The sequence below is a fragment of the Hydractinia symbiolongicarpus genome, chromosome 3, assembly GCF_029227915.1.
Source record: "Hydractinia symbiolongicarpus strain clone_291-10 chromosome 3, HSymV2.1, whole genome shotgun sequence".
Taxonomy (NCBI): Eukaryota; Metazoa; Cnidaria; class Hydrozoa; order Anthoathecata; family Hydractiniidae; genus Hydractinia; species Hydractinia symbiolongicarpus.
In genome coordinates, this window is record NC_079877.1 from 11516371 (window position 1) to 11529609 (window position 13239).

The 13239-nt window shown below is 33.4% G+C and overlaps 1 protein-coding gene across 2 annotated transcripts; it reads left to right on the forward strand.

Moving 5' to 3' along the window:
• The first annotated feature begins 512 nt into the window (after positions 1-512).
• On the forward strand, positions 513-11812 carry LOC130635716 (conserved oligomeric Golgi complex subunit 8-like). Of its 2 annotated transcripts, none has more exons than XM_057445157.1 (13): positions 513-684; positions 2067-2141; positions 2451-2575; positions 2990-3093; positions 3872-3938; positions 4033-4137; positions 4551-4712; positions 5207-5258; positions 5491-5654; positions 8308-8507; positions 8958-9021; positions 10599-10795; positions 11289-11812. In XM_057445157.1, exons 1-13 carry the CDS (start codon positions 582-584, stop codon positions 11701-11703), a joined length of 1833 nt encoding a protein of 610 aa, XP_057301140.1. In that variant the 5' UTR covers positions 513-581; the 3' UTR covers positions 11704-11812. The 2 variants fall into 2 exon arrangements, with proteins under 2 accessions (XP_057301140.1, XP_057301141.1); XM_057445158.1 differs by having other exon boundaries at positions 10602-10795.
• The last annotated feature ends 1427 nt before the right edge of the window (positions 11813-13239 follow it).

A 13239-nucleotide genomic window follows, 5' to 3' on the forward strand; every position in this document is an offset into this window, starting at 1 on the left:
TTAACTGATTATGCCAACCTCCCCGCCACGGCTAAATGACCTTCTTATTATTGGAACGTTTAGTGTTTTAAAAGCAAAAAAAGTCCACAAACGACATTGGAATAGCCAAAGGAAAAGCGTTGAAATAAACTGGTAATGTCAAAAAGTTATACATGACCCATCAATATTTAAAGTGGGTGGGGGTAAAAAAGTATGCTATACTACATTAATATATATTGATGTATGCGTAAAGATCGCTTTCCAATGGCGTTCATGACCTGGATAAGCATGAATAGACAGAGCTGCGAAGTTTCACAATATTAGCAATGAGCAATCCTATACAGAGAGACCTGTTATGACGACAGTAAACAAAATTTTATTGTGTATATGCGTTAACAAAAAGTACAAACACGTTCCGTCTAAATATATACAAAAATCAACAAGCCTTGGTTGAGGACAAGGTTGGTATAAAATCAATATCCCATTTGCTCTTCTAACAGAAGGTGGAATAATCTGAGAACTTTGTCTCGCTTAATCGCGCTGCAGTATTTTGCTGAACAGAAACTGATGCGGAACAAGTAAGTCTGCTGCCAAATGTCAACATGGAGGACAACAGACACGATAAAACTAAAGCTTTTGGCAGCAAATCGTTTGATGCCCTTGAAGACAGAACTTTACTTGACGAGCTACTCACCGGCAAACATGGTATTAGCTCAGTTTACTTTCGTTACAATTTTGCTCGTTAATTTTTGAACTATGCTAGCAAGCTAGCCAGCTAATATACTTTTGATGATATCGTCAAGTTTTTCCAGAATTGTGTCCACAAATTAATTTTGGTTCTCTATCTCCACCAAGCATTGTAAATATCTAGCTGTGAACTATTAGGACTAAATTTCTGTCTGCATTTGTCCAAAGAAATTGATACCTCAGTTTTACAGTCGCCAGCATTTCAGCGCAATAAATAGCAAAATTAGGAGGGTGCTGATGACTCGTCAAAAGCGCCATATATGGGAGGGTGGTTGCAAAATTTCCATGTGTTTCGTCTGCGAGAATGGAAATTTTCATAATATAATATTTGTTTTTCAATATTTTGCCTTTGCTGCACCATCCAGGGTGCCTACCATACATACATAGTAAATTATATTTATTTGAACACTTCCTTCCTCCTCTACTCTGCCAATAGAAAGTTATATTTTCATTTTGCATGACACAGATGGCATGCATCCATATTCACAGCAGGTAAAAAATATAAACAACATACTGGAAAGATCAGAGATTTTAAGTAAAAAAAAAATAAGATTAATGCTGCAATTAGTTTTACAGTGCTTTGGATTTTTAGTGCCCCAGTGGAAACACTCCACTAACTATAGGTTTTTGTGCTTTTCTAGGCTAGCCACTTCATATTTATTATTATTATTCTACATGTTCGTGCCAAGATAGTTCGTCTCTAGCACACAAGAATGGTAATTTCGGGTTTTTTTCTATTATTATGCATTATTTATATAGAATTTGCAATCATAAGTCTTTCTTTTCTCAGCACATATATCTATCTATCTATATATCTTTGCATAGCTAGGTGAATTGTAATTGCTCAATGAGTGCAACACAATGCATATGCAAGTATGTCTATGTATGCCTATTACGCAGCGTTGTATATATGTGAATATTTTTTGCATAGTCTTTTATGAATTTATGATCACATTTATACTATTAGCAGACCTCTGGGACAGTTGCTCACATTTGATTTCAGAGCCTTTTTGTTTTTGTTAGTAAAAGCGTCCATGGAGAACAGGATGCTGTTTAGCCTGATTTGCGGTAATCCCAGCATGAGTAAAATTTTAACTGATAGGGTATGTTTGTTAAATTAAGTTTACCCCTATTAAAGTTAATAAAGTGAAACAGCTACATAACACAAAACATACTTTTAAGTCCACAACCTTTCTAATCCGTGCCAGCACTTGGCAATTGCCAATACAAGGCAAGCTAATAACATTTAACGACTCTCCAAGCTCCCCATTATATGGGATCAAAGTAAGATTTGGTATGCCTTGAATTACATGACCTGTTTCAGTCTGTTTTTCTTTTAGTTATTTCACAAGGTGATGAATTATTTTGTCAACAATATGTGGAACAGTTATCTTCGTTTGGGCTTTCCAAACTTGGTAAGTATATTAAAATGACGTGCTTTTAAAGCTTTAATGTAATATTAACTAAAGTTTTGCTTATTTATTTACATACATAGCACAGACATTATAATAATTGTAAGATAAAACTTAAAGATACAGCAACAGATTTTTACAATAAAAAACGCTTTTTTACGTTAATAGACATAAAACATTTGTAAAGGTTTTTAATCCTAAAAAGACCAACATTGTCAGGAAATTTGAACTTTGTGCATATTAGATTTGCAATACTGTATGATTAGCATAATATCTTTTCAAAGCTTTTTGATACCTTCTTTTTTATTTTAGCTATGGAACCAGAACACCTAAAGGAGGAGCAAAAGAATATTCTAGAGGAAACCCAAAGACTTGCTTTTGAAAACTATCAAACCTTCATTCAGGCAGCACAATGCTCTAAAGATGTGTCTAAAGACGTGAGTTATTGTTTATAGAGCAGAAACCTAAATTTTGTCATCAGAATTGTCAAATCGAAAAAGACCAAGACACTCTATTTTGTTAAAGACACAAATTGATTTGTTAAAATCATATGCCAAATTTTATTAGCTGTTCAGCATACCTAACATCTTGCTTTCATGGGTTTTTTTTGTTACATACGTAACAAAAACCTAAAAAAGTATATATAGTCTGGCAGTTTTGTTAGAACAGGGTAAAAGAAAAACTATTTTTTATATGCGTGGCTGACTTTTAAAATGACCACCATGTCCATAAGACATGCATGTGTTGGTTTCAAACTTCAGTTAGAATATTTGTATGCTAGGTTTTAGCGATGAAGATAATTTGTTAACCCCGGATTATGTTGGCTTAGCTCCTTTGTGATGTCATTTTAGTTTAATATTGTGGATGAACACTTAAATACAATGATGGATAATTTACCATTGTTTACCTCAAGTATCGAAGAATTTGCAAAATCGTCACAAGAAATTAACTCTAGGTATGTTGGAACATTTTTTTCAGCTAACGAAAGTGTGGTTTAGACATGTAAGAAATGGGGGGTGGTCACACTTTGAAAAGCATGCTATAAATTTAAAGCACAATTTAAAGCATGCTTAATGCGAATGCATTTTTGCTTTATTAAAATGCCTTTTAAAATATGTTTACTTGCTTTAAACATCCTTTAAGTAAATCAAAATTAGTGCTTCAAGGCACTCTTCATAGTTGGTTGCTATAAGTACATGAAACAATAGAATAAAAATTATGCACATATATTTGAATATTAAAAGTATGCGAGGATTTTGAGGAAAGTGAAAGTTGATTCGTATGTGAGAAAAACAACAAAATGAAAATGAGTTGAAATCAAAATAATCAAGAAGGATACCAAACGTATGTATATTACAAAATTTTAATTAGTTTTTTCATTGATAAAATCAGACCGAGAAGGAAAAGTGTCACTTTCTTCTCACAGCATACTTTTGGGGTGTTATCAACAACAAAGATTTTCTTCCTCGCATTCATTTGGTCATCTTCACTCACATGTTAAAGAACATTTGTTATGTATGATTTTAAGTTGTGTTTCAAATTTTGAAATCTCACTTTCATGTAACCGGCAACTTGCCTTAGTCAAAGCATGCCCTTAATTTTATACTAAGCATGCTTTATTCTAGTAGGGCCCCCTCTCCCCCTCCCCCCGATAGAGGTTTAACTAGGATGTTTTTTGTTAAAATAACATGGTCTTAGCAAAAGATTGTATGTTATATTGAATTTCATTCTAGTCGTAAACAGAATTCATTGGTTCTTTCAAGACATACACAATTGCTAGAAATATTGGAAATCTCACAAGTAATTTTAATACTCTTGTTTCAATGTTTTTTTTCATTTTTTGTACTTACCAGTATTTACATACATTCCTATACTCACATTTCTACTTTTTTAGCTCATGGATACTTGCGTTCGTAACGGTTATTACGAGGAAGCCTTAGAGTTATCAATTTTCGTAAAAAGACTGGAGAAAAAATTTACTTCCATCAAAATAATTACCGTATGTAAATTTTCTATTAGTAATTCAGAAACTTTTCACTTGGGTTAATGCTATCAAAAATTTTCTCTCCATCAAAAATAATTCTGTTGGCAAACTATTTGCAAGACAAGAAAATGCAAGACAAGAAAATGCTGACATGCATGTGTGAATTTTATATGTGGTTAATAAGGTATTGCTAAAAAGATGTGTCCTAAGAATAAAATACAGGCCAGATTTGAAAGAGAGATCCTGCGAAATGACATCATTATATTATTTTCTTTACTTTTTATTACTGGAGTACCTTTATTGCTATAATAAGAAATTTTGTAAAATAAAACGCCATTTTTGATCCTACTGATGTCTTTAAAATTCATTTTTTATACAAGAATTAAAATATCAGGAGGAGTGAAAATTTGGATATATAATTATTTTAGGACATTGGGGCAGAAGTAAAACGGAGTACGCAGTTAATGTTGGACCAGCTATTACAGCAGCTGAAAGGAAGCATTCAACTTCCTGCTTGTTTACGCATTATTAGTTACATTCGACAGTTGGATGTGTTTGGTGAAGCTGAACTTAGAATAACATTTCTACAAGTAAGATTTTTTTTTCTTTTAATAACATTGTCAAGCAGGAACAAGAAGAATACAATGAGCGTTGTATTCATTTTGTCGAATTTTGTTAGAAGTTGATTTTTGAAAAAAATTGTTTAACTTGAATTTTGCTGACACCAGAATTTTTAACTTTTTGGGCTGCTAAATTACCTTTTTGGTACCATGCTGGAAATTCAAATGACAAAAAGATAAAATGATAATTTATATACCTGGAATTCCCTCTCAACCTTTCAGCATTGATTTTCTTCATGCAGAACTGTTAAACTATCAGAGTTTCATTGCCATATTGCATTATAGAAAAAATTTTATAGAGAAGCTAAAATCCCAATATTTTTTCCCTTTTTAACAATTATCAAATAATTTTTTTTAAATATCTGCAAAGCCATGTATTCTTACGTTCTTAGATATGCCGTTAGATATTTCATTATAAAATTATTACAATAGATTTTTATCTATTAACTGTTTATCACATTCAGGCCAGGGACTCTTGGTTTAAAAATGTAATATCGCAAATTCCAAAGGATGATGGTGAGTTGTTATTGTTACTTGTGATAACGGTGTAATTATTATCCAAAGTAAACAAAAATTGTTATGTATTTCTGAATTACTTGATTGGGATACAATTCGGATACATAGAGAAAAAAAACGAAATAATAGTGTTTAAACAGGATAGCATTGATTAGAGTTTTCTTTGCATGTTGTTGTGTAATTATTTTTGCCAGTGTAAGCTGCTATACATGTAAACAAAATCTATTTTCAGCCTACAATCACTTAACCAAGGTGATTGACGCCAGTCGTGTGAATTTATTTGACATCATTACTCAATACAAAGCCATTTTTTCGGATGATGAACCAACATACACAATAGATGAAGAAAAGAAAAGCAGCTACTCCGCCATCTTGCGTTCGTGGGTGTTACAAAAGGTATGTGTTTAGTAGGCATGTTTAAAGGAATTGAAAATGTGCCCAATGCTTAAAATGTGCCCAGCTATAGGACGAAAAACATGATCTCTAAATGTCGCCTTCTGCATCTAAAAAAATTTGTAATAAAAACACAACCTCGTTCCCAGGGCTTTTTGTCTCTCATTGGCGCTGCGCTTATTGATAGGTCTGACGAAAAAGGCCCTGGAGGAGGCTGGTTTTATTCCGTGCCGTGATTGGTCCAGACATTTCATCTAATTATGCGTAAGATAATACATCACTCGGTCCGTGAAATATCTACGCTTAAAATTAACTGTAAATAAAAAAGATGGCCGACACTGTGCATACATGTGCATAAGAGAAAAATATTTTGGCAGATTTTTACTCTTAACCCAGATTTACTTGTGGGTAGCAAGTGCAAGCAATGTCTAGCTTAAAACAACAAGTGTAAAAGATAGCTATAGCTACAGATAGCTACTAGTTAGTTATTATTTTTACTACTAAACATCAGAATTATATTTAATATTTTTTATTCAGAATAATATTAATATTATTATTAGAATACAAAGTAAGCATAAATACATAAACAAAAATACAGATGAAGGATTGCATGAATTCGCTATGCTAATTTCACAGATTTTACATATTGCAAAAATTCTGTTAGTGTTACTTCTAAAAAAGTAAGGGATTTTAAAATAAAAACATAAAACTATATTATATACATACATAAAGCTAGCATATTGAAACACAAATTTATGTTCATAAAAAATATTTAGCAATATTGGAAAAAAGACAAACATTGAGTATAAAACTAGACAAACATGTGGGTTAAAGAAGACAGAACTGGATTCTCTTCCAACTGTTATCTGTCAGTCTTGTATCACATTTGTCGATAATTCAGTTTCTGAAAACAGAATAAAATTTAGTTACGACAAAATGTGTTTGTCAAACGTGGCATACACATGGAAAATCAAAATTTTAACAGGGAAATAATAAAATCTAGAAATCAATTATTATTGTTAGTTGAAATTCGAAGAGATACTGTGTATATAATATACAATATACTAATAATATACAAATTTTAGTTATTTTACAAAAATTACTGCTCAATGTGTTCTCTTTAAGTGTGTATACATGCATGAAAACAAAAATTAGACACAAAGACAAAAGTTGAAAAAGTTGTAGAAAAACTAAAAAGAACTAAATGGACATCACGGAAAATTGAAACTATAAAACTGAAAATGTGAAATAACCTTGATAGGAACATCATTATAAAATTTTGCTTTCATATATAAAAACGTTTGTCCAAAGTCAAGATTATTCCATGTATTCATTGTGTGACTCCTGGAAATAACTGTTAAATGATTGTTTTCATGTTTTCGGTGGATGGCGGTTTTTGTTTGATAATCTGCTCTATATACACATTGTTCCAACGATCTCATTTTGGAAAACTGTGTTCTAGTGAGATGCAGCTTTAACGTGTTTGTATACGTCAATATTGGAAGGATAGGAACTACGTAAATTTCGAATAGCTGCAACCTGGGGAAAATAAGATCGAAGTTTTACCATTATATAAATGCGATTTGTATATACCTTTTTTGTATGATGCATGAAATTCATTATTTAGAGGCTATGTTTTGTCGAGCATGTGTCCAATGTAACAGGCGTGTCCATGTAAAATATGATCATCTATCTAAGTGTTATTAACGACTTGATTTCTGTAGCTACCATTCTCCCGGGAGAACAGGCGGGTGAGCTGCAATTCTCTATGAAGTTCCAGAATGCATCACCTCTGTTTTCAACTTAATGTGATCTATCCCAGTTAACGGAGTTAATTGGGATAGATAAAGAGGATTCTGGATGGTCAAATAAAATCTTAACATTTCCGTTGTTTTCTTCCCACTGCATCACACTTCCAAACAAGCTCTCATCTGCTTCAAACTCCCCCTGTTTCAAGTTTAATACAGCAGCAGATTAACATTAATTATTTTAGCTGATAATATTCTTTTTTCTATTTTTAACTGGGAAGAGATCAGCAAGTAAATGAAAAATAATTAATTTTCCAAATACATAGGCAAAACTGCCTTTAACAAAGCGTCAAAATATATGATTTGCGTTGTTTTCAGGCAATATTCAAAAACATATACTTGCTTTAAAACAACAATATGTACTTAGAGCCACCTCCACAACTACTTAGTCTTCACAGTGCAGTCTTTACTAAAAAGTTCCATTTTTAACGATCACGATAAAATCCAGACCCTGATAATTAAATTGAATCTCGCTTGCCAAGGACTAGGAAGTAAAACATTCCGGATAAACGAGACACGATGGTATTAATTAAAAATCTGCGAAAATCAAAGATTTTTGACCAGCCTCCACCAGGGCCATGTTCGTCTCGCCGTCCGATATGCAAAAAGAGACAACATGTACTGGGATCGAGGTTCTTAAAAATAGATACTTTTAAATTTATCTTTATATAATTTGTATTACTTTAGGTTTTATCACCACTTGATCATGAAAGTAGAGTTCCTTAATAAAGACCTTTATATATTAATAACTTTTATTAAAATTTTTTTGTCTTTTAGGGGGAGAATACTAATTGAATGTTATTGTAATAGCACTTAAACCCAAATTCGTTGAATTTTTTTTTTTTTAGATATCCGAATTCATGCGCACGTTACACGAAGATGTTCATCGCGGCTTAGGTGGTAGATTGGATTCAGTATATGGACAATGTATGTACTTCGGTTTATCGTTTAGTCGCATTGGTGCTGACTTTAGAGGAGCTATGATCGCGATATTTCACAGATATACGTTGAAGCAATTCAAACAAACTGTAAATAACGCTACGTGCAGGTAGGTTGGTGAACAATAGCTCTCTTGTTCTTTAAAAACAACCCATGTTTTTCAAAAAAAAATGTGTCTGAAAAAATGTCAGAAGGAAGAGAAGTGTAGGAGGGTTCATTACGGGGCATTAGAGTAAGTGTACGCAGTGAGGGAGGATTTATTAAGGGTCATTAGAGTATGTGTATACTTGCAACAAACCTAAAAAATATTTTTAGCGTGATTTTTTTTTTGTCCTTTCAACATCAATTTGCCCAGGTGAATTTTGTAAGTTAATATAAGAAATATGTAGAAAACGGTTACGGATCACGAGGGAGCAGTATGGAAAGTATGGCGTTTAAGATAAAAAAAATGAAACAATCTTAACTAACAACACGGTATAGAAGGTGTTGTTTCAATGCCAGTTAACAAAACTTTGTCCCCCCTTTCTAAAGGAAAAATTAAAAAAAAATATTTTTTTAGATTTGAAGACGACATTGGCACTTTCACTGTTAGTTCAAAATCGTTTAAAAGATTGGACACAAAGGTAGGCTCTTGTAACGCGACCAACTCTGGTGGGAGAAAACATCTGTTTGTTTAATGTCGCCGATGTGATAAAACAATTTACACGACAATTACGTAGCAGGCAGGCCATCTAAAGGAATGAGTGCATTTTATCAAGGAATTAAAAAATTAGTTATTTTAGGGAAATCGGTTTATGGATATGAACTAATTAAAAATGGCTTGTGCTATTATCATGTGAAAGTTTGACAAGGAATCAATTCAATTTTAAGGTCAGGATGAAAATAACTACCATACTCGAGATAGAGTGCTTGGTGAGAAAATTCTTTTTAAGCGCCATGCCTCTCCTATAATTTTCAGGGACTAGCTTAATTGAATTACTTTTGATTTATTTTGCTTCTTAAGGGTGTCCACTACGTATGGAAACTTCTTGAAATCCTGGAAAATGAAAAAAACTTCTGAAAAATTTTTTTGCTTAGGTTTTTTTAATCAGTTGTTTTTGTTTTGTTTTTGTTTTTCGTTAACATCTCTCATCTTTGCCGAAAGTATTTGCTCCCAAAATAGTCAGAAAATTTATAGAACTAGTCGTTAGCCCGTGGAAAAATCCACGGGTTCGCCCGTTCTTTTTTATACCGCATTACGTGCGTCTCGCTACTTGCGCAGCTAAGCTACCATTTTGCGTGACAGACAGATGTATACGGATATTAAAATATAGATATACTCCTGGGAAAGTCTAGAAATTTACATATTGAGAATGAGTGGCCATTCTATTATCTTTGAAAGCAGAAATTTTTGGATTATAATGACGCAATAATTTCTACTTTGAGTTTAGAAATCTATGCGAACAAATTCGCGAAAGTTTATATCTCGCAATTTTTTAAGAGAATCGATTTACGTGAGTTGATGAACGCGAAAAAGCATTTTCATTTCAATTCGCAAATGTTTGTGTTCGCGTTAAAAATCTTTTTTTTATTATTCAAAACAACAAATTTGATCATCCCATTGTGAAAAAGTTTTCAAGAGTAAGAGAAGCTAAGTAACTTAACTCACATTTTGTTCAAACGCTGATTACTACAGTTTGTTCATAAGGTTTTAGAAAATAGTAGTTTTTTAGCCATTTTCCAAACAGCATCGCCTGTTCTCCGCAACCGTTAGGTTGATGTGTGGGTTGGTATGGAACGTGCGCATTAGGAAACAATTGCCGCAACGATCCGCCAAGGTCCAGGAGATGGAGAAACTAGGCCTTGCTGACGTCAACAAGAATTTGGGGGGTTTAAGGATTCAGATATAACCAATGAGATATGTATATGAGATATGTTTGTAAGATTTCACATGTTCGAAGTGCGTAATTCGAATATTTTGAATGATTGATTGTGGGTATGACCTTTGAAACTAAGCATTCATCCCAATAGTTTTTTAGACATATTATAAACCTGTTCACAAAATACAAAATTTTTCCATACGTGAAAGTCTCTTCACTGAAAGTTATTCTTTTTATTGGTAAATTTTCTTAAGGCTCTGTTGGATATGTTATGATTTTTTTCTTCTTTTCGTTTTACATTTGCATCTCCTGACGTAAAAAATAAGTCCACTTTGTTTTAGAAGAACGTGAAAATCGACCCAGTCTCTCCTCCACACGAGCTGTTGGAATTTCCTCCTCTGGCGATATATTTGAATGGTGTTTTGATGGCGTTAAATGATTTGCGACAGTATCCCGCTCTTCCCTTTATTTACAAAGTAAAGGACACGCTATCTAATTCTTTGGAAAAGGTAATGTTGGCGCTGGAAAAGTGGGCGAGGTAAGTGACATGTTGTTTTATTGGTGTCACCTGTACATGGAGTCGAAATAAAGTTTCAAACCGCATAAACAACGATGCGTTTACACTGGGTTATTTTAAAATATTTTAAGCATGTGTAGTTAGTTCCATCTGGTGCTTATTTTTTGGGTGTGTAGAGAGCCTTTCTGTGTCCGTTCTGTCAAGAAGGTCAGGATTTTCTAGAATATCAAAATGCCAGGTAAAAGTCAACATTAACAGTTTTTTGTTGTTTTTTTTGAATTGTAGGAAAATTTCAGGTGCTTTAGGTTAAATACTTCGTTAGAACTATTTTTACTTTTTAAAATATTGACAATGACTGAATTTCAGGTCTGTTCTTAAAGAAGCATTAATTTTTAGTTTTTGCTTGTAAAATGTTGTTCTGAAATAGCTCGAAAAATAACTAAAATGTGAGGGATTTGAGACCAAAAGGAATCAATATTGAGTGAACCGATGAATTTTCTTCTTCTCTTTTTAGACTGGAATCTCAATCACAACCCGATAGGAACGACGAAAGTGTGAAGACATTGTGCGTGTTAGTTTTAAAATACTTTCTACCGTACGTTGAAAAGGCGTTTAAACTGTTCTTTGACGAGAAAAATATCCACAAAATGGTGGGGCGGCTGCCGAACAACGTGAATGTTGTGGAAAACAAAACTGAGTTAATGTTGGACGTCACGACGCTTAACAACCATCTTAGAGACTACGTTGACGTGAATGCTTTGCTTGACGAGGTGACGTTAAATGAACCGGTAACCGGAGTAGAAGATGTAATTGATAAAAGCAAAACGAAGGAGGGTAATATAAGTATGACCGAAGAACCTCCGGAAATCGATAATACTGGATATTCTGCGAATGAGCACACAGACAAACATAATGATGTATCCGACTAGATTTTTTTCTACAAGGAATAATTTAAAAATATGCCGTTTTGTATATTATATTTTACAGTGGAATTTTCTTATCTTAGTCCAACGGGGTTAAATAATAACTTATTGCGAAGCGAAAGTATTGTTAATATATGTAAACTTCAACAACCGATAAAAGTATCGTCGACTCTAAAATTATTTCTTGACGTAACCAGGAGGATTAGAAAAATGGGGTCGATCTGCAGGAAAATAAAATAGGCTTTTTTGTTTTCTTGATTTCTTGGGAGTGTATAGGATGGGGGATGGAGGCGGTCTTTTAAAACTGATGGAAAGCAAAGCTGAATAAATCTATATTGCACAGCTCTGCCTATTTGTCCATACAGTGGCTGCCGACATAAGGTGGCTGCGGACTTATACATGCGATTTGTGCACCTACAGGTTCTTAATAATGGTGGAGGAAGCTTGAATTTATAGCAAATATTTTAATTTGGAAACATTTTGTACCTCATCGTTTTTTGTCCTATGAATTATTTATGCACAGGAATTAGAGTCTCCAGTTGCTAAAGTGTTTGGACAAAAGGGACGAATTTATCTTCAGGTGACGAATATTTTTTTCCATAAAATATTTGTCTCAGACAAAAACTATATATTTGTTGCACATTTTAACGAAGAACGGTAACAGTGTAGGTACACGACCATGCTACTTTTTTAGACTGTGCCCAACTTTAACTTCGTCCGTTGATTTTTGACTGAGGTGGTGGGTTTGACCCCTTCAGAGTGATAGGACACCTGCTCAGAGCTAGTTCAAATGCTTTACTTGTATCTTTTTTTACAGTTACCCCTACTGACCTTTTTTACTGATTGGTAGCTGCAGTAGATTATGCTGCGTAGTCTTTATATATGATATTAAAGTTTTTATTGTGGTCTAACGCCCTCATAATATTACCCGAAAATGAAACCATTACGCACGTATAAAAAGTTGCTGCGCATATGGCGCATGTGCAGTTCCCACAACCTCGATATAAAAAATATCATGTAAACACGACGGTATTTGAAATATCATTTCAGATCCATGTAAATGCAGCCTTAACATTCCATGGTGATTTAATGTGCCCGTCGACTAAATGGGAGTAAACTGTTTATGGGAAATTCCTGTGTTTGCACGATATAGGATATTATGTGGTTATTAAGTGCACTGCAATAACACTTAACAAGAAAGTCGGCCACTTAATACACTCAACATATCCATCTAATAAATGAAAATTTGATCTCTCTTTTTCCATTGTTTTTTTTTTTTTTTTATATAGCATATGAAAATAGACTTCTGTCGCTCATATAGACTGCAGCCTTTACAAACATTTTTTTTTTTTTGGTGTGTTTTATGTTCGAACGCTATTTCAGTTTTAATTTCCAACTCTTTTTGATCGTGTTAATCTCTCAAAGGCATGGTTGTCTTCTTCTTACACCCCCTTTTCTGAGAAACACCGCAACTCATCAAACAAAAACAAAACCCCGCTGTCTTCAATTTTCTCCTAATATAATTTTGTTATCTCGCAGTCA